This window comes from Puma concolor, chromosome B2, assembly GCF_028749965.1.
Source record: "Puma concolor isolate L17-30 chromosome B2, mPumCon1.1.hap2, whole genome shotgun sequence".
Taxonomy (NCBI): Eukaryota; Metazoa; Chordata; class Mammalia; order Carnivora; family Felidae; genus Puma; species Puma concolor.
Genome location: NC_141671.1, coordinates 154081367 through 154099695, shown reverse-complemented (window position 1 = coordinate 154099695; position 18329 = coordinate 154081367). Strand labels below are relative to the sequence as shown.

At 47.4% G+C, this 18329-nt stretch overlaps 1 protein-coding gene across 23 annotated transcripts in view; it reads right to left on the bottom strand.

Moving 5' to 3' along the window:
- The window catches only part of FAM120B (family with sequence similarity 120 member B), a 112483-nt gene that overhangs the window by 78247 nt on the left and 15907 nt on the right, over positions 1-18329 (bottom strand). For 15 of the 23 annotated variants that reach the window (XR_015251744.1, XR_015251746.1, XR_015251747.1 and 12 more), the window contains exons 1-2: positions 4847-6484; positions 1678-1858 (exon numbers count right to left, since the gene is read on the bottom strand). Coding sequence is in view for 19 of the 23 variants with exons in the window: in XM_025912874.2 (XP_025768659.1) it covers positions 1678-1858; positions 4847-6463 (1798 nt within the window). In the remaining 4 variants the exon portion in view is untranslated. The other 8 variants (XM_086708348.1, XM_086708349.1, XM_086708353.1 and 5 more) reach the window with 8 other exon arrangements.

Genomic DNA, 18329 nt, shown 5'->3' with positions numbered 1-18329 from the left:
GCTGCAAATAAATCACACTAACAAAGTCTGAAATTTTAGTAAACTTTATACACTGGAACTGAAATGTTCTGTAATGTAAAAATTCTTTCATGGTTAAGATACTTTTTTTTATCATGGGAATCAATGTGAAATCACTCATGTGAAGAGTGAATATGGAGAGAGAATCACATAAGAAAATAGAAAAAATTACTTAAACAATACCTGGTCCCTAAGTTTATCCCGTAGGTTCTTTTGCTTCTGTTTTTAAATTAGCATAAGCATCTTTCTTGTGTCTTTCTTAGGACCCATAAGCCTCTGAAGCCTGACAGCACACATGGGAAAAGGCAGTATGTCCTGGGCAGTGCCGGGAATCTAATAAAACTGGATTCAAAGAACTCTGCCACTCCATCTCCCACCAAAGAAAAGAATGATTACAGCATTTTAATCTGACAATTCTGTCACCACCTTTAGGTCAGGTAAATGTTTACTTTCCGGAATAACAGAATAATACTAACACCAATACTGTATTGGTATGTTTGGAAATAATGGGAGTTTAGGCAGAAGGACCAAAGACACGCTTTTATTGGGACCCTGCTGCTTCTATCTCCAGTCCTGGTCACAGTGTGAGAGGCCCCGTTTCTCATCAAAGCACTCTCGAGTCAGACAGCAGTGTCCCAGGAGGCCTGTCTCGGGGGAGCAGGACCTTACGCAGGAGGTGACCCATGTGTCATGTGTCCCTAGTCTCTACTATGAAGTGCTCTTCTCCACTCATGATGCCCCCCCAAACTGTTCCGAAAAGAGAGCGATAGGGTCTAATTAATTTTATACCTGGCGTTGAAGGCCCCCAGATTCTCTGTTCTGGTCACTGACAGTCCTCCCCCTACACAATTGTTGCTACTGCACAATGAAAATATTGATAGGAAACGACAACTACTCTAAAGGAAAATTTCGTTTATACTTTAAAACATGATGTACTAGGGGCGCCTGGGTGGCGCAGTCGGTTAAGCGTCTGACTTCAGCCAGGTCACGATCTCGCGGTCCGTGAGTTCGAGCCCCGCGTCGGGCTCTGGGCTGATGGCTCAGAGCCTGGAGCCTGTTTCCGATTCTGTGTCTCCCTCTCTCTCTGCCCCTCGCCCGTTCATGCTCTGTCTCTCTCTGTCCCAAAAATAAATAAACGTTGGAAAAAAAAAAAAAAATGATGTACTAGATTTTATGAAATTATTTTATGAAAATCACATTTTGAGGGGGGAGTAAGTAGGCACTGTCTTCTAATAATAAACATACCCCACACTCCTGCAGGAGAAAAGGGTTTTCACATTTTTAAAAACCACCAAACCTTCTAAGGAAGAAAAATACAAAACTAAATATAAATAAATAATTATTATATGAATTATTATTATAAATTATGAAGTAATAAATTAAATATAAATAGATAAAACATAAGATTTTATAACAACGATGCACTCTTCTTTTAATGAGTACTGATCAACCGTTTACTAATTAGAGAGAGATGCCCCCTGGCATTTTCCCTTAATGCCGTACAGATGTGACTGGTTTTCTCAAGGACAGATTTTAAAGACAAACAAACCCCTTTCCAATCGTCTCCACGTCCTGAAAGAATGCATTCCACCTCATTTGGCCCGTTTCTCAGACTCCAACTCCAGAGAGCACTGCTGCTAAGCGGCCCGCCCCACTCACCTTCGCCGCCCCCCAGCAGGAGGGAGTAAACGCGCTGGCGCACGGGGCGGTAGACGAAAGCCTGGCTGGGCAGAGCCTGGTCCAGCGCGTCCTCCAAGGTGTTGCTGCATTCGATCTCCCCGCTGCTCATGATGTTGTACACCAGGTAGCTCTCTGCCTGGACGTGATGTGCTCTAGCAATCTGTTCAAAATTCAGATATGACTGGTTTCTCCTTGAAAACAAAACAGTAACCTCTAAAGAGAAAAAATCAACACCCCTGTATCACATGCCAGTGTTTTTAGGCTCTCGGAAATGGAGCAACCGTCCCTCAAGCTCATGACATCAAGCTGGCGTCTCTGTTTTCCTTCCTCGGGGCATCTGGGCTTGAAATCGTCTTATTCCTCCTCCACCTCGAGCCTCCCAATCACCAACAGACTTAGCACACAGCGTGTTGTCTGTCCGATGACAGGCATTACTATGAAAACGTCCGACTGACTTCGGCCCATTCCTCCCCTCTCCAGTCCACCCTCCACAGCACCCACAGCCTGTGTTCTTAGAAGAAGGTCCAGCCACTGCCCTCCCCAGAGCGTCTGAATGGCTACCACAAACCTTCACCCTAACATTCAAGGCCCCGGTGTCCTCTTTCCAGTCCACCAACACACCCGCTAGAGACCACTGCCATGCGGTCACAGTGGAACAGCTCCATTGTTCCTCAGGCATAGTCAAGCCTTCCCCAGCCTCACCGGGGCTCCCGGAAATGCACCCCTTCTGGGCCTCCCCACCCCCCACCTCACAAGCCCCTCTCCCGTGACGGTTCACCTCAAGTGGCACCCTGTCTTCTGCTCCCAACTAGAACCCACCTTCCCTTGCCTAATGGTGCTTCAGGCCATACACAACTGGGAAATGAGCGTGGGTCGGGAACCAGCAGGGGCCGGGTCAAGACGGGAAAGGCAGAGAGCCCAGGGTGATGCTGCCTCGTACTCCACACGAGTCCCGGGCTGGCTGAAAGGCAGACCTTGCCCTCCTCTAGGCACTGAGGTACCCTGCAGGCTCCACTTCTGCACTGCCGTCCTTTGCCCATGTGCCTTTCCCTGTCCTGTCCTTCAGGCAAACTGCTACGGTGGCTCCAAGTTCTCTCTCTGAAGCCAGGCCTGAGCAGGAGCTGACCAATTCTTCCGAGCTCGCACTTCTAGACTACTGACCACGACCAACCCGCCTCTCCCCATGCGAGAGGGAGCACAGATGTGATCTTGTAAAGGGTCAGACTTGCAGTTAGAGGCTTGAGTTCAAAGCTAGGGTCTGCCAAGTACTGGCTGTGTGACTGCAGGCAATGTCATTTAGCCCTTTCGCAACATGTTCTCATGTGAGGAGGGAGGCAAGCGTGTCTACCGAGAGCTGCGTGACAATTAAGGCCGGCGATGTGAGGCACAGCCTCCAGTAACTACAAACAGCCGTACAAAGATACGTCAGTGGAGAATCATCTCTGCATGGTCCGTATTAAACTAGCATTCTCACATCCAGCCTCATGATAAAACCAAACCAAATAAACAAGCAGAATCAGATTTAGGTCTTCTCTGTCCACTTCCCTCACTTCGAGTGGAGTCTGCTCGGATGGTGTCCAAGTCTGTGTTGAGAGCAGGCCTTTCCCCATGCGTACCTCTCCTTCTCTACTGTCCAAGCACACTTCCACCTGGGGTTCAGATTCTGCCCTCCCTCCAATTTCTAACCCACGTTCTTTTCCTTCCATGAAGCACCTTTTAAGGATGCTTCCAGGTAGGATAATTTTAACTCCTTAATACTTTTTCACCTGTAATTCTCTTAAAGTACATATTGCATTCTACTTTTTACCGTAATTTTTTATGTTACTAAAGGAACTTATCTGCTACAATGTATGTAATGGAGGAAGAGGTGAAGGACTTCTCAAGACAGGGGAACCCATGTAGTTGTACGGGACGGAGGGAAGGAGCCACCAAGGGAAAGGCCCTAAAGGCACGAGGGAAAAGGAATACTGCCTTCAAGATTCAGTGAGACACAGTGTGACGGGCACAAGGGGCTCAGCAGTGGGAGGAACAAATGAGACCCTGCCCTCGCGGCACCGTCCCGAGCATGACATTCCAGTGAGGCATGCGCTACAGCAGGTGGGTGGCTGGTCAGGGCTTCTCTGACTGAGTGACCGCCCAGATGGGACAGAAGACTCGTAGCCATGAAGCAGCAAAGGGGCAGGGGAGGTTCCCAAGAGGCAGAGGAGCACATGCCGGGCCATGACAGACAAGGGACTGACCAGGCCAGAGAAGTGGCAGTGGTGAGGTGATGGCAGGCCGTGGCCTGCTTAAGGCTACTGTTTCTACCCTAAGAGTTACAGAATAAGGCTTCATTTCTGCATGCAGCATGGCCAATGGACCAGAAGGGGCAAAAGTCTACACGGAAGAGTTGTCAGCCATTCCTGAGTAATTCAGACCAGAGACCACATATGCTAGGGTGATGAGACTAACTGACTGGGTACAAGTAACAAGACAGGGAGAGAACAGTTACCAGGAGTGGTAATTGCTAGGTTTGTAACTTGCGCACCTGGAATGGAAGATGGTGACACTCTGTTAGGAACGGAAGGTTTGTGGGTAAGAGACAACACGTGTAACCTCCCTAGCCTCACACGTAACACGTGGTTAATCAATAGCAGTCCTCCGTAAAACCTCTGAAGGGCTCTATGTCACTTTCAGAATTAAGTCCAAACTCCTAGTGGGGCAGGTAATAATCTTCCCAATCTGGTTACATTCTACCCTTTCCAACCTCTCTCCCCATGGCTCCCCTCAGACCCTGTCCTCCAGCCTACTGTTCTACCACGTGCCCCAAAGCAACAAAGATCTGCTTATTCAGAACAAATATCGGCTCTCATGAAGGTCTGGTTCCACTCTACCTCTTCAGTAACTTCTCTCTGTACTTAACCCACAGTGCCCTCTCCTTCAAATTTCTAGAGCTCTCTTCTAGAACAGGCATGTAACAATATCCAGCATACTTTATAATGTGAGTTTCCATATGCATTATGTCATACTTCCTAACTACATTGCCCTGTTCTGTGTCCCCCACAGTGCCCTAACCGCTGCAAGTAGTCAATAAAGATTCATGACAAATCCATTAATGGATATACTTTCAATCATGACATGTCAGATTTGGGTGGGCACATCTACATACCTTTAAGATTTCAGGGTCTGAAACCATGGTTACTTGTTGTTTGATTTCAGGCTCCATATTCACAAGGTCTTCTTGTTTAATTCCAGGGTTTGTACATACAGGTGCTTCTAGCTTAAATTCAGGGTCTGCACCCAGAGGTGATTTTTGCTTGAATTCAGTGTGTGTATACATGGGAACTCCTTGCTTGGATTCAGAGTATGTACACATGGGAACTCCTTGCCTGTATTCAGAGTATGCATACATGGGAACCCCTTGCTTGGATTCAGGGTATGTACACACAGGATCTCCTTGCGTGGATTCAGGGTGTGTACACACAGGATCTCCTTGCTTGAATTCAGGATGTGTACACATGGGAACTCCTTGCTTGGATTCAGGAAGGAATCCTTCCTTGGAGCCAGGATCCATACACACGGGAACTGCTTGCTTGGAATCAGGGTCTGTAGAAACAGGAACTCCTTGTTTGGACTCAGGATCTGTACACACAGGAACTCCTTGCTTGGATTCAGGATTTGTCCACATGGGAACTCCTTGCTTGGATTCAGCGTCGGTACACATGGGAACTCCTTGTTTGGATTCAGCGTCGGTACACATGGGAACTCCTTGCTTGGATTCGGGGGCTGAACTCGTGGATCCCACCTCCTTGTCCAAAGTTATTAAACCCTTAGGTTTTTGGAAAAACCATGGAGATTTCTGTCCTGGCAAAAGATATGATGCCACACCCTTATAAAAAAGAGCTTTGTTTGGTCCCAAAGGTAACATCTCTTCTAGCTTTTTTTCACCTTGATGCAAGCGAAGAACTTTAGATATATGGTCTGCTACAGCTAAGATGATGTTCCCTTTTTTGTCAAAGTTCTCCTTTACAGAGGTATAGGAAGACAAGCACTTGTACCGAAAGCTTTCAAACATGCCTTCTGGAATAATATCGTTGCCAAGCAGGCAGGCCAGAAGAGGAAGGTCTGCCAGGCTGATATCTAGACTCTCACAGAGCTTCTCTCTACAGAGCATGACAGTATCGAGACTGTCCAGACAGAGCTCACTAATTGAAAAGTAGGGACAGGTATCATAGATTAAGTAGTCGGTGTCTTCTCCAAGAATACCAAGACAGTTATTCTGGAGGCCATAAGATGCCACCTCATAGTCGGCCTCTTGCAACGAACACAGAGTTTCCTGACCCAGGCTCTTCAAAGCAAATCGTGTAAATATGGCCAGCCCTGAGGGGATGAAGAACATGTTTCTGCCAGGCTGCTCCTTATGTGACTTGATATAATGGAAAATCCTAGAGATCTCCCTGTTGTTCTTTAGTCTTCGTTTCACCCACTCATCTCTCTTATCCTGCTCCACCGTGCCATCAAAGAAGAATATCAACCTGATGCCAACAGCTGTAAAAGTCTTAACAAAATCCTGCAAAGCAGAGAAGTATTCCCGCCACTGGCCACCGCAGATCCAAGATTCAGGAGTGTACCAGTATCTGAGACAACACATGGCATCAACCACAATGGTAGGAGTACATCCAGGATGCTTGCTTCGGTGGTGTTCCGCCAGTTCTTTGAAATTCACTACTGTACATATATGTGGGCAGGTACTGCCCACGAATCCCTGCAAACCTCTCACACCCATAACTGACCTCCTGGAAAGGATCTGGAAAGGAAAATAAATGAGTTATTATGACATTATCACTAGACATAGGATACCTTTTAAAGTAAATAAACAGAAGACAATGCTTAATATTCGCACTCTATTTTCAAAACACTCTAGGCACTAACAAGGTATGTAACATGGCATACCGGTTAGAAGCCTAGAGTTTTCACTGAAGACAAAGAGGAACCTTAACCTAAGCATGAGTCACCAGAGTCGGCCTTCATAAGGACAACACAGCGCAGCAGTCCTCTAAGATTTGTATTAAAACTGTTAATGAAGGGTAACAGTTTTCAAAAAGTCATCATTTCCCATCTAGGAACTCAAGCAGAAGTTAATTTTGAAAGCCCAAAACACAGACAGATGCACGTAACACGGACGCTTCTCAAAACTATCTTGCTGAGTGAAAGAACGTAGATCAAACGGGAATACACACCATGTGACCCGTTTGTATGAAATTCTACTTCACCGAGAGTGGGGCTGATCTGTGGCACCAGAGAGCAGGCGGTGGTGGTCTGGGGTAGGGCAGCTGGGAGGGAGGGATTTACATAATGCAAACTCTTAGAGTGATGGATACGCTCACTACCTTAATTGTGGTGATAGTTTCACGGGTAAACACAGGCTAACCCTCGTCAAACTGTAAACTGTAAGTGGTTTACTATTTATCAAGTATACCTGAATAAAGGCATCAAACAGAAAAACACATAAAACTTCACCCTGTCAAATGTAACATCTGAGCTGGTGACTGGCTTTCAGTGGAAAACTGTCTACTCTAAAATGCAAAAACAGGGGCACCTGGGTGCCTCAAGTCAGTTAAGCATGTGACTCTTGATTTTGGCTTAGGTCATGATCTCACAGTTTGTGGGATTGAGCCCCACATTGGGCACTGCACCGACAGCATGGAGCCTACTTGGGATTCACTCTTTCCCTCTCTCTCTGCGCCACCCCCACGGTCACTCACTCGCTCTCTCTCAAAATAAATATATAAACTTAAAAAAAAATGCAAACACTGACAAAGTAGTAAAAAGACTTCAAACTGAAAATCTGGCAAAATCCTAAGCAGAGTACTTTGTATAAAAAGTAAGGTGTCCTATGTATAATAAAGGATGTAACATATGACATTCTTTTTTTTTTTTTTTTAAGTTTATTCATTTATGGAGACAGAGCGCAAGCAGGGGTGGGCCAGAGAGAAAGAGGGAGACACAGAATCCAAAGCCGGCTCCAGGCTCGGAGCTATCAGCACAGAGTCTGACGTGGGGCTCGAACTCATGAACCGTGAGATCATGACCTGAGCTGAAGTCGGACGCTGAAGCCACCCAGGCGCCCCATGACATTCTTCAAGTAGGTAATAACATCTGTCACTGGTCAGAAAAAATTCCATGATGACACCTTTGATCTTAACGGCCTATAATTTTCACTTTGGTTTTCTTTTAAGACTCATCATGGCTTCATGTCCACCGACAGAACAAACAAAAAGTCCTTATTACACAAATAGCTATGGGAGGACAAACAACGCCTCTCCAGGCTCGGGACTGAGGGCGGCAGCCATCAGCTGCCAACACACATCGGTGACGTCCAGCCTCGCGGCACACTCGCCTCCTACCAGACGACACTGGGCACTCAACACACAAAATCTCCAGTCTTTAAAACATCTCTGACAGGCAAAACACTATAAGCTCTACTTTACAAGTGAAGAAACCGCAAATAAACCACTATGTTGAGAAAAGATACCCTCACACAGGACTGTCTTTTAAGAATTTATTGCCTGTTAATGGACACTGGCCCCTAGTAGGATCCAAAGTTGCGTATCTGTTTAATGGCCACGAATACTGAAAATATATAAACATGGAGTGGATATAAACCTCACACATTTATGTTGAAACTTAGAAAATCTTGCCCATTAAGTTACTGAATATACCCCCCAATCCACTGCGGAAAGAACCCTCATAGCATTTACCTCGGGAACATGACCAAGGTAGGAGTGTCTGAAGCCCAAGCTGGACTTCACGGTTATTTCAGCTACAAGGAAGTTCTACGGTTTGGGCCTCTGGGTGCGGACCCTCTGTTTACGAAGGTTCCGCTGTGTTTCTGAGGCCAGATGGTTTTTGTCCTGGTGTCCCAACACAGCAGTCTGGCCCAGGTTTGGAAAGAGAACCAAAGAACACACATAAGGGTGGTCAGGATGGATTAAAGAAACGATGCTTAGAGCGCATACACTGCAGGCCATTATTCGGTGCCCAGCTTTGAAAACAGCAGACTTGCGCGCTTTACTGAAGGCGGTCTTCCGGATTCCGACTCTGTCTGTACGATGACCTGAGACTCCCCCGCTTCCACCTTGTTCCCTGGGGGGTGCCCAGCATCCGACAGGGCCCACCGCCGGCGCAGGAGGATCCCCTCCCATCCAGCCCACCGGCGCCGGTGGGACCTCCCAGTCGGCCACTGGCTCGCTCAAGACGCACGTGGAGATCAAGCTGGAGCAAAAGAGATCAGTGCCCGCTCCCACACAGACGTGGGCTCCCATTTGTGCGGCGGCTCCGCCACATTCGGGTTGGCTGCCTTCCCTCACCAATAAAAAGGGATTTTTGTTTCAAGCATTTTTCTACTAAAACTGCAAGTGACAACACTGAGCTGCTCCAAACACTCTCCTCTTTATTTTGGGAGAAGTCAGGCTCAGCCTCTGCTTTGATTTTATTCAAATGTTTTCGTCCTTTCCCACCCAGCAGTGAAAAGCTCACCATTGTAATTAAACATGTACGGGTTTTTCCTCTTTCGCACTGCCAATTTCTCACATTCTGAATCGCAAATTACCTCAGGAATGTTCCGCTACGACGTGCTCTTCTACAGTATTTACAAAGAAAACCCCGGGCAGGCGAAGACCTGGGACTGGTGACTCTGGACGACGTCTTCCGGTCCTTCCAGCTCTGAGGCTCACGCCACCCACCCCTCAATGAGACGCCTAAGTTCACATGAAATGAAACGGCTAAGAAAATAAATTCTGTGGACACTACTGTTTTAAATAATTGTAGGTTTCCTTTTTTTGGTGAAGCCTTTTGCTGCGAAGAGCATGTACGGCTGACCCTTGAACACAAGTTTGAACTGCATGGGCCCACTTGTCATGGGTCCACTTGTACGTGGATTTTATATATACATACACACATATATATATAGTACAGTATTATCTTTTCCTTAGGATTTTCTTTTTTTTTTTTTTTTTTTCAACGTTTATTTATTTTTGGGACAGAGAGAGACAGAGCATGAACGGGGGAGGGTCAGAGAGAGAGGGAGACACAGAATCGGAAACAGGCTCCAGGCTCTGAGCCATCAGCCCAGAGCCTGACGCGGGGCTCGAACTCACGGACCGGGAGATCGTGACCTGGCTGAAGTCGGACGCTTAACCGACTGCGCCACCCAGGCGCCCCAGGATTTTCTTAATAATGTTTTCTTTTCTCTAGCTTACTCTAAGAATACGGTAGACAATACAAATGGCACACAAACTGTGTTAGTTGAGTGTTACCAGTACAGCTCCGTCAACATGCTATTAGGAGGTAAGTTCTTGGGTGGGGGTCAGAAGTTTATTTGCAGATTTTTGACTGTGCAAAGGGGCCAACTGTACTGAGGTTTTCATTCTTTAAAGGTGGTTTTAAAGGTGACTATAAATATACATGTACATATACCTACATATACACAATTTTCATTACCTAGATATCGTTCAGAAAGAAAACAGATGTCTCATTAGAGGAGTTTCTTGCCCAAAGTAGAATCTAGGAATCACTTCCATTAATGCAGGCCTCCTCAGGGCAGATGATGTCACTGTGTCACATCCCCAACACCCAGCACTGTGTCCGACATGCCAGGAGCCCAGTAAGTACTTGCGAATAAATGAATGAAAAGAAGGCATTGAAGTTTATGGACTCCGTTTGCAGGCAAATAAAGAGTGGGAAGCAGAGACCCTGCCCTCAAGGAGCTGACACTGATTTGGGAAACAAAGCCTCAAGGCAGGAAGTTGATGAAGGAGAAGCAGGCGCACAAGTACAGAGCATGTCACACGGGAAGGGGCCTCCTCCTAGGAACGGCGTCCCTCTATACAGCTGGACCCGTCCCAACATACTGGTTACCGGGAAGTGAGGACGCAGAAGATGAAAGAGAAATCCCGAAGTCTCTTTATTCACAACCTTCGACGATGAACCCTTAGAGAAATGAAAGGTGCAGTGAGTGCCTCAGCACAGACACATCTCCATACCGCCACTGACAGAAGGGGCCGAGTCCCTCTGGACACAGGGACAAATGGACTCGTGGACAACCCACAGACGGGGGGGCGGGAGGGACACCTCCTACCCAGAGATCAGTGTTTGCAGAAGGACAATTGGTAGCAGCAGCTCTGGCCACCCTAAAGCACCAGCATGCAACAACGTCAAAGCATACTTTTCCAATGAGCATGCAAGTTAACGAGGAAGTCTGTACAGGGGACGCTGGTTCAGAGGGCACCAAAGAGCTGGAGTTCACTGAAATGAGCTATTTTCAGCCGGAGACAAATTCAGCTGAAGACCTACAAAGCAATGAAATCAAAACTTTGGGGTTTACGTTTATCAGACAGAAATAATTTGTATCTGTACAAGACAAAAACCTATAAATTGACACATGGAGCATCAGCATCTGGGCTCTAATCAAGAGTAAGTGGCAAAGTCAGAGAGGCACATTGGGTTAGAAAACCAAACAATCTTGGGTGAATCTGTTAAATAACGGCCTGCACGATGGTGACAAAACACACGGTCCTCCTTTTTCTTTGCTTCATTTCCAAGTCAGGTGTTTCCTTCCCCGGTCACATGCTGGCAGGGCCTGCGCCTCAGGAAGGTCACCTTGTCGCTGGACGTGGGGCTTCTTTCCCTGGCTCCCCACCAACCTCACCTACAAAGGGAAACCGACAGGGACCCCCTTCAGCACAGCAAGGCAAGAAAGAGGACTGAAAACTCCGTGACATGAATACCTATGCCACAGCAGCACATGGGACAGGGTTAGCTCAGTGTTTACTGAATATTCATGAATGCACAAACCAGGTGAACAAGCAAGCTGCAGGCGGCCTCCACTGCGCTGGTGGCCATGCTTCGGAGCCCCTCCACCCAGGACTCATTAACTACTGAAAAGATGCCCTACCGCGGCAGATTTCCGTCAGACTCCTCTGGGCCCTCCTCTCAACAAGGCCTCAACCTTGGGCATCTGCGTGCATCCTGGCTGAGTCCAGTCTCAGCAAGAGTCCTGCTGAGTCTGTCTGGAGAAGATCCCTGCCCTCAATAGATGATCACCCTCAAGATCCGATCAAATGCGTCATCCCCTTGGTTCTTACTGCTGGCAGGCTACAAATCCCCAGGCATCTTTGCTGTGTTCAAAGCTGAGCCCCATCTCTCTCCCTTAGTGGAACACCCCTATTGCAATAATCTTGAGTAAAACCTTCCGTACTGTTTCAGCAAGTGTCAGAACATTTTTTCTCCCACACCACATCTCTATGAAGCTCTTCACATGAGAAACGGAAAGCCTATAGCTATTCTGATGTACACCGTACGTACATCATACATGCAGGGTGTCCTGGGGGGCCCTCCAGGACACAGTCAGGCCATGACCACTGGTGCCAAGATCCAGAAAACTGGCGCATGGCTGATGTAGGCACTCAGCAGCTGCTAGGTCAACAGGTCAGTCCCCCCCAAGCAGTGCCCTAGGGAGAAGTGACAGACCGCTAGGCAGTATAATACTGTCAATAAAAGGGAAGGCTCTAGTGAATTCAGATTCTAACTTCCACTCAACAGCAGTAAAATACTGAGCAAGTTACTTTATTCTATAAGCTTCATTTTTCTTATCTGCCAAATGAGGTGTATAAGACCTGCCTCATATACTGTGACGCAATTTCACTTGTATTACAAATTTATTCATAAAGCATACCATCATCGCCTAAAGTTAGTAAAATCATCACAGCACCAGTCAAAATTCTTAAGTTATCTCAAAATTTAAAACAAAGCTTTATAAGTTTTACTGAGGTTTTACTGTATTTATGATTTTTACAAGTTGGTTTACTTTTCACTATCGGAAATATATTCACAAAAATGTTCCTAATTTAACAAGTAGTCATGTCCTTTGCAGAAAAGTAAGAGATAGCACAAAGGGGGAGGAAAAAAAAGACTACTCATAATCTCATCTTCCAAAGACAATGACTACAACAATTTTAGAGTACGTATTTCTAGCCTTTTTTATTATTACTCACTGTTTTTAAAAATAGGGATACTTTTCTGTAATCTACTTTTTTGTCTTAATTGATCATGAATAGATTTCCAAATCATTGTGTTAAACTTCTCCTGCAGTGTTACTTTTAATGGATGCACAACGCCAGAGATAAGAAAGCGAATCCCATCTGTGTATATAAATCTTTGAGCCCATCTCTGAGCACTTCCTTGGGACAAATCTTGGATATGAAACTGCTGAGTCAAGTAAAAGCACATACTGGTCCTTTTTTTGACAAGATATCATTTGTAGCTACCACTCATTAGTACTCAGTTCTCCTCAACAATACCAAGGGATCTTGTCTGAACATACATCTGGTTTACTCCTTCAGCAAGCACCTTAGGTCACTGACTACGGCAGACCCTCTCTACCAACAAGACACAGGGGCCCTGCCCTCCAGAGGGTTATGCTTCATCAGGAAAACATTCAACCAACAACAGTCACTTGAGCATAGCTACAGGCCAGAGAAATGGCACAGAGCTGGGGAATACTCAGCAGGAGGACCCATCCCAGATCAAGGATCCACAATGGCTGTCCTGAGCCAGGGCACTAGAAGTGAGCCTTGACGAAAGGCAGGAAAGACGGGTGCGCCAGATGGAGATGAGACAGCAGGCAGGCGGGAGGCACAGGAGAAATAAGGAGTGAAAATGTTTTAAAGTTTGTAAGACATCTTTTTTTTTAATCAGTAAATGGGTGTTTCTAAGGTGCTTAAGACGTGTTCTATTCAGCAGTTTTACCTGCAACGCTACTTATGTGTTCCTCGAACATGGAAAATGGAAAAAAACAAAACAAAAAACAACCTCTGTGTGGCCAGAACTCTGATTTAAAGGAGGAAGAGTGAGGCGATGATGCTGCAGACAGGGCCAGATAGCACAGGGCTCCCAAAGGACACACAGGCACCTGCACTTCTTCCCAAGGGAGACCAGGTACTGGTCAAGGCTCCTAAACAAGAACATTTTATTTTTTTTTATTTTTTTATTTTTTTAAATTTTTTTTTTTTCAACGTTTATTTATTTTTGGGACAGAGAGAGACAGAGCATGAATGGGGGAGGGTCAGAGAGAGAGGGAGACACAGAATCGGAAACAGGCTCCAGGCTCCGAGCCATCAGCCCAGAGCCTGACGCGGGGCTCGAACTCACGGACCGCGAGATCGTGACCTGGCTGAAGTCGGACGCTTAACCGACTGCGCCACCCAGGCGCCCCAACAAGAACATTTTAGAAACACTCACCTGACGCGGTGGAGAAAGGATGGAGACAGACAAGACTGGAGATAAACGACGGGGCTCTGGGAGGCACTGGTTGCTCTAGCTGCCCAACATCCAGACACCGACTCTGGAAGAACCCTGACACTGGTGGGGTGCAGAGTCCTAACTCCCATTGCAAGACAACAGAGGAAGAGACCCTCTTTTGGCCCCCACACATGTACCAAAGGCAAGAGTTCTAAGTTCCCGTATTTGCTCCATAAATGTCCATCTAGTGTTTACTGTACTCCAGCCCCTGTGCTAGCGGCTGTGGACACAGCAGCAGGCAAGGCAAAGTCACTAAGATATGAGCCCTGAGAGAGGGAGTGAAAGGCACAGGGTCCATCAGAGAAGAAAGCCTGGCAGTGTGCACACGTGTGTCACAATGCACCATATTGCACACTTCCTCTAAAAGCCCCGCAGCAGACATCTCTAGTCCCACGGGCCCATGATCCATTTTTCAGACTTGCGACAGGCATGCTGTACCAGCCAAGAAGGAAAAAGAGCTGGTGCTGGGCGGCAGTGTGTGTGCCACATCAGGGCACCTGCCGGAGGCCACAGACAATAGGAGAGGCGAGATTTGAACCCATCGGCCTCCAAAGCCTATGCACCTTTTACTAAGCCACACCCCCACCTAACTGTCACATCGGAGTGGTCTGGTTGCTGCCGGCTCCAGTGCTGGGAATTACCCTGCGGGTGTCCTCAGCCAGAGAGCCCTCCTTCCTGAAGGTTCTCCAGTCATAAGGGCATTAACAGAATAATCAGGACTGAAGGAGCAACCAGAACACTGGGCCTTTCCCTAACCCACTGCAGCTCTACAAAACCCCTTAAAGGACAATGACACATAATGTGAAAATTACTGTCGCTGAACACAGGTGAAGACGCACGTATGCATGCACAAATTTATGCTTCATTTATTCAGAATTCAGGGTAAGAATCAATATAAACTCATGAGTTAAGGCTAAAACAATTTATTCGTAAGAGACTTCTTCAAGCTCTTACTTATATCTACAGACTATTTCTTTATTCAGTTCTAACAAGAAGCTTCTATGTCCACAGAAGAGAAAAATATGGAAAGGGCATCTGAAGCAGGCATATGTACACCAACAGCAGCAGGAACTGCTGAGGGCTGACAAGGACAAAGCAGAAGAACAGGAAAACTAAAAAAACCGGAGAGACACAAAAACTCCTTACAAATAACAGCGGAATAGCTTCCCGCGCCTCAACAAGTTCTAACAGTGTTTACGTCACAACTAACAAATTATGTTTAAAGTGTTTGAGATCATTAAAGAAAGTTTATACTACATCCAATGCATTCTATTAACAAAGCAGGGAAATGTTATATTTTACAAAGACTGCCACCCTGAAATGGGAGATTTTAGTGTTTACTGGGCAAAAACCCAGAATTAAACTATCCAGAAAACTCCACTGTTTCAAACAGAATTACCTTCCTCTTGTCCTGGGTGGCGATGGTTTGAATATAAATGACTTTACAATAATGCAACACTCTGGGCTACAGCGCTAATGGGAACAGTAGTTCAGCTGCACAGCCTCATGGAACCTCACGCGTCCCGGCAGGACTCTGCAGCTAGACAGGCATACTCAAGGACCTACTGGTTTGGTCCACGCTATAGCAAATGTTCTACAGCAAAAGCAGTGGGTTCCTTCTTGTAAGGATGCTCAGGAGCTGGGTTTTTGGTTGGCAATGTCTGACTGGAGACAAAACATTTAATCTCTTTGTAGATCATCGATTCCCTTTTTTGTACAAATTAAATAATGATTTACCTCTCAATTTGGTAGATTTTAACCTACTGCTACAAAATGCTTTAAAAATATCTTATTTTATGTAAGTAATTTAAGCCTTAAACAACACGTTTTTAGTCTGTGAAGATCTTCCCAACGGCACTTTACAAAGAAACATATGTAAGAGCAAATCAAAATAAAAAGTGATTCATACTTATTATGAAGCCTTATGAAACTAACTTACAGCATAAGGGTTACCTCACTTTCAAACTACTGAAAGGATGCAATTAATTCCCCTGAAGGATTTTCCATGTATTGCTGTAGCTTCTTCCAGAGATAAGAACTGCTTTTATGATCTCAATTAAACAGACTTTCCTTCTCACCATTAACCTTTTCTTGAAAAAGGTGGCAACGCAGCAGTGAAATCAATACAGGCATCGCTGCAAAGGTTCTGCCAAATGCATGCCCCTCCCCGGCTGAGGGTTCCAGCAGGAACTGGGCTCCATTCACTCCTGTTCTGTCTCCAAGCCCCGATGATTAGCACACACATGAAGGGGAAAGTCTGAAGGACAAGAATGCAAACAGCAAGACAGCAGGATGTGACAAATGGCCAGTTTCACAGGGATCCAAGTTGTGCAGGGCCTGAAGCCTACACGGTTGGGGTCCTTCTTTTTAAAAACTACAAAATTATAAACACAAGACCACTGAGGTCTTTCCCAGTGTCTTGGAAGGGGCTCATGAAAGTGAGGGACCCTGAAACCTGGTCTTCATTAGCTTCACAGTAAATCTACCCCATAAACGACACCCAGGTTAAGGCTCAGGGATGGGGTAGGACCTCAGATGCCACCTCCTTGTCTTCTCAGTTTGCAGGCGAGAAAACAGAGGGCCAGAAGTGACCAGAGGAGAGGGCGCCACGTGTCGGAAAGATTAGGGGTTTAGAAATTATACAAGGTAGGTAAGAGGGAAGGTGGTTCAGAGACAGTGTGCGTACAGACATGGGCAGTGAGGGGTTTGGCACAGCTGGGATGCTGTCAGCGCTTTTCCTGAGCACAGCTGGTGAGGAAGGACAAGTGCAGCTCTGAGACCAGCGTGACCACACGGTTGGTGAGAACCACTTCGCAGAGCTTAGGGATGGCAGGAGACAGGGTGACGAGGAAATCTAAACACAGACAACGTGTGAAGGCTGTGCTGGTGCAGAGAGGCTAGCTCCTACGAGCAAGGCCCAAACACGGGCAGGTCACTGAGCACATGCAGACGTGAGGCCATGACTCACAAATGACAGAGACCAAGGACAAAAATAAAGGGCGAGGTGACTAGAGGAACCGTGAAATACAGCTCCAGGCCAAACAACTTAATACGCTTGGGAGGTGAGCAGTCAGCAGCCTGATGCTCCAGACTTGCTCCCCAAGCCATTTCTCACTCTCTGAATCATCTCAAACGTCAAGCCAAAAACCTACAAGTCATTAGAAATACCAACACCTCGTGCCTTTCGCATCCAACTCACTCCAAGTTCTCTCCACTACCATTTCCGGGTTTAGGTTTTAAAGCTTCTCTCCTGCACAACCGCAAAAGCCCTCTTGTCATGATGTACCATCACCCCACGCCATCATCCTACACCTGCCAGGCTAACTCTTAATAATGACATCTGATCACTTCACTTCCTTGCTCCAAATTCTCTGTAACTTCCTGCCATTCCCCATCGCTAGGCTATTATCTTCTACTTCTATTATCTAACCCTACTTCTTTAAACCTCAGCTCAAATCCCCGCTCCTGCAAAGACACTTTCCTGCCCCTGCTTGGCCACCGTAGACAAGTCGTCCTCTCGGCTATCCATACACTGGTCTGCCGTCTTTTCATCTTCCTTTCTGCAAGGACTTAGCACTTGCTAGGGGCTGGAGCCCCGGCTGAGGACAGCCCAGACATGCCTGGGGGAAAAGGCACACAAGTTTTGAGACGCGAGTGCAGACATCAGAGGACGCCTCTCTGGGGGCGATCACACAGTCGTGCGGCCAGGTAGCCGAGAAGAGCGGAGCCGGCATTGGCACACATCTCTTGAAGGGACCGTCAGGTCAGGACCCGGAATTGGCACACGTCTCTTGAGGGTCGGGTCACGATGACACCAAAGAGGAGGAAGCGAAGGTCGCAGCCGGGGGGGGGGGGGGGGGGGGGTGTCGGGAGGTCAGGGAATGAGGTGACAGGGACGGAGAGACCCAGGAGGGGAAAGGCGGTGGGCGGCGATTCCCAGGTACCCGGAGCGGGGCGGCGGGGCTGAGGGCGGGCAAGGCCGCGGAGGGCTCGGACCCGGGCCCAGGGACCCGCGACGGGGTTCACGGCCGGGGCGGCCGCAACGGCGCAGAAACGCGAGCGCAGCGAGCCGAGCCCGGCAGGCGGGGAGCGGTCGGAACGGCGCTGGCCCCGCAGACCCGGCCCTACCTAGAGATACGCCAGCACAGCCAGAGACGCGCCCGCACCGCCCTCGGCCCAGCCACAGCCGTCTGCGCACTTCCGCTTCCGCCCCAAGCGCTTCCGCTCGCGGGAACCTCCCTGCACGGGGGGCGGGGCCTGCCCGGCCGGTTCCCCAGGCTCCGGGGAAGCGA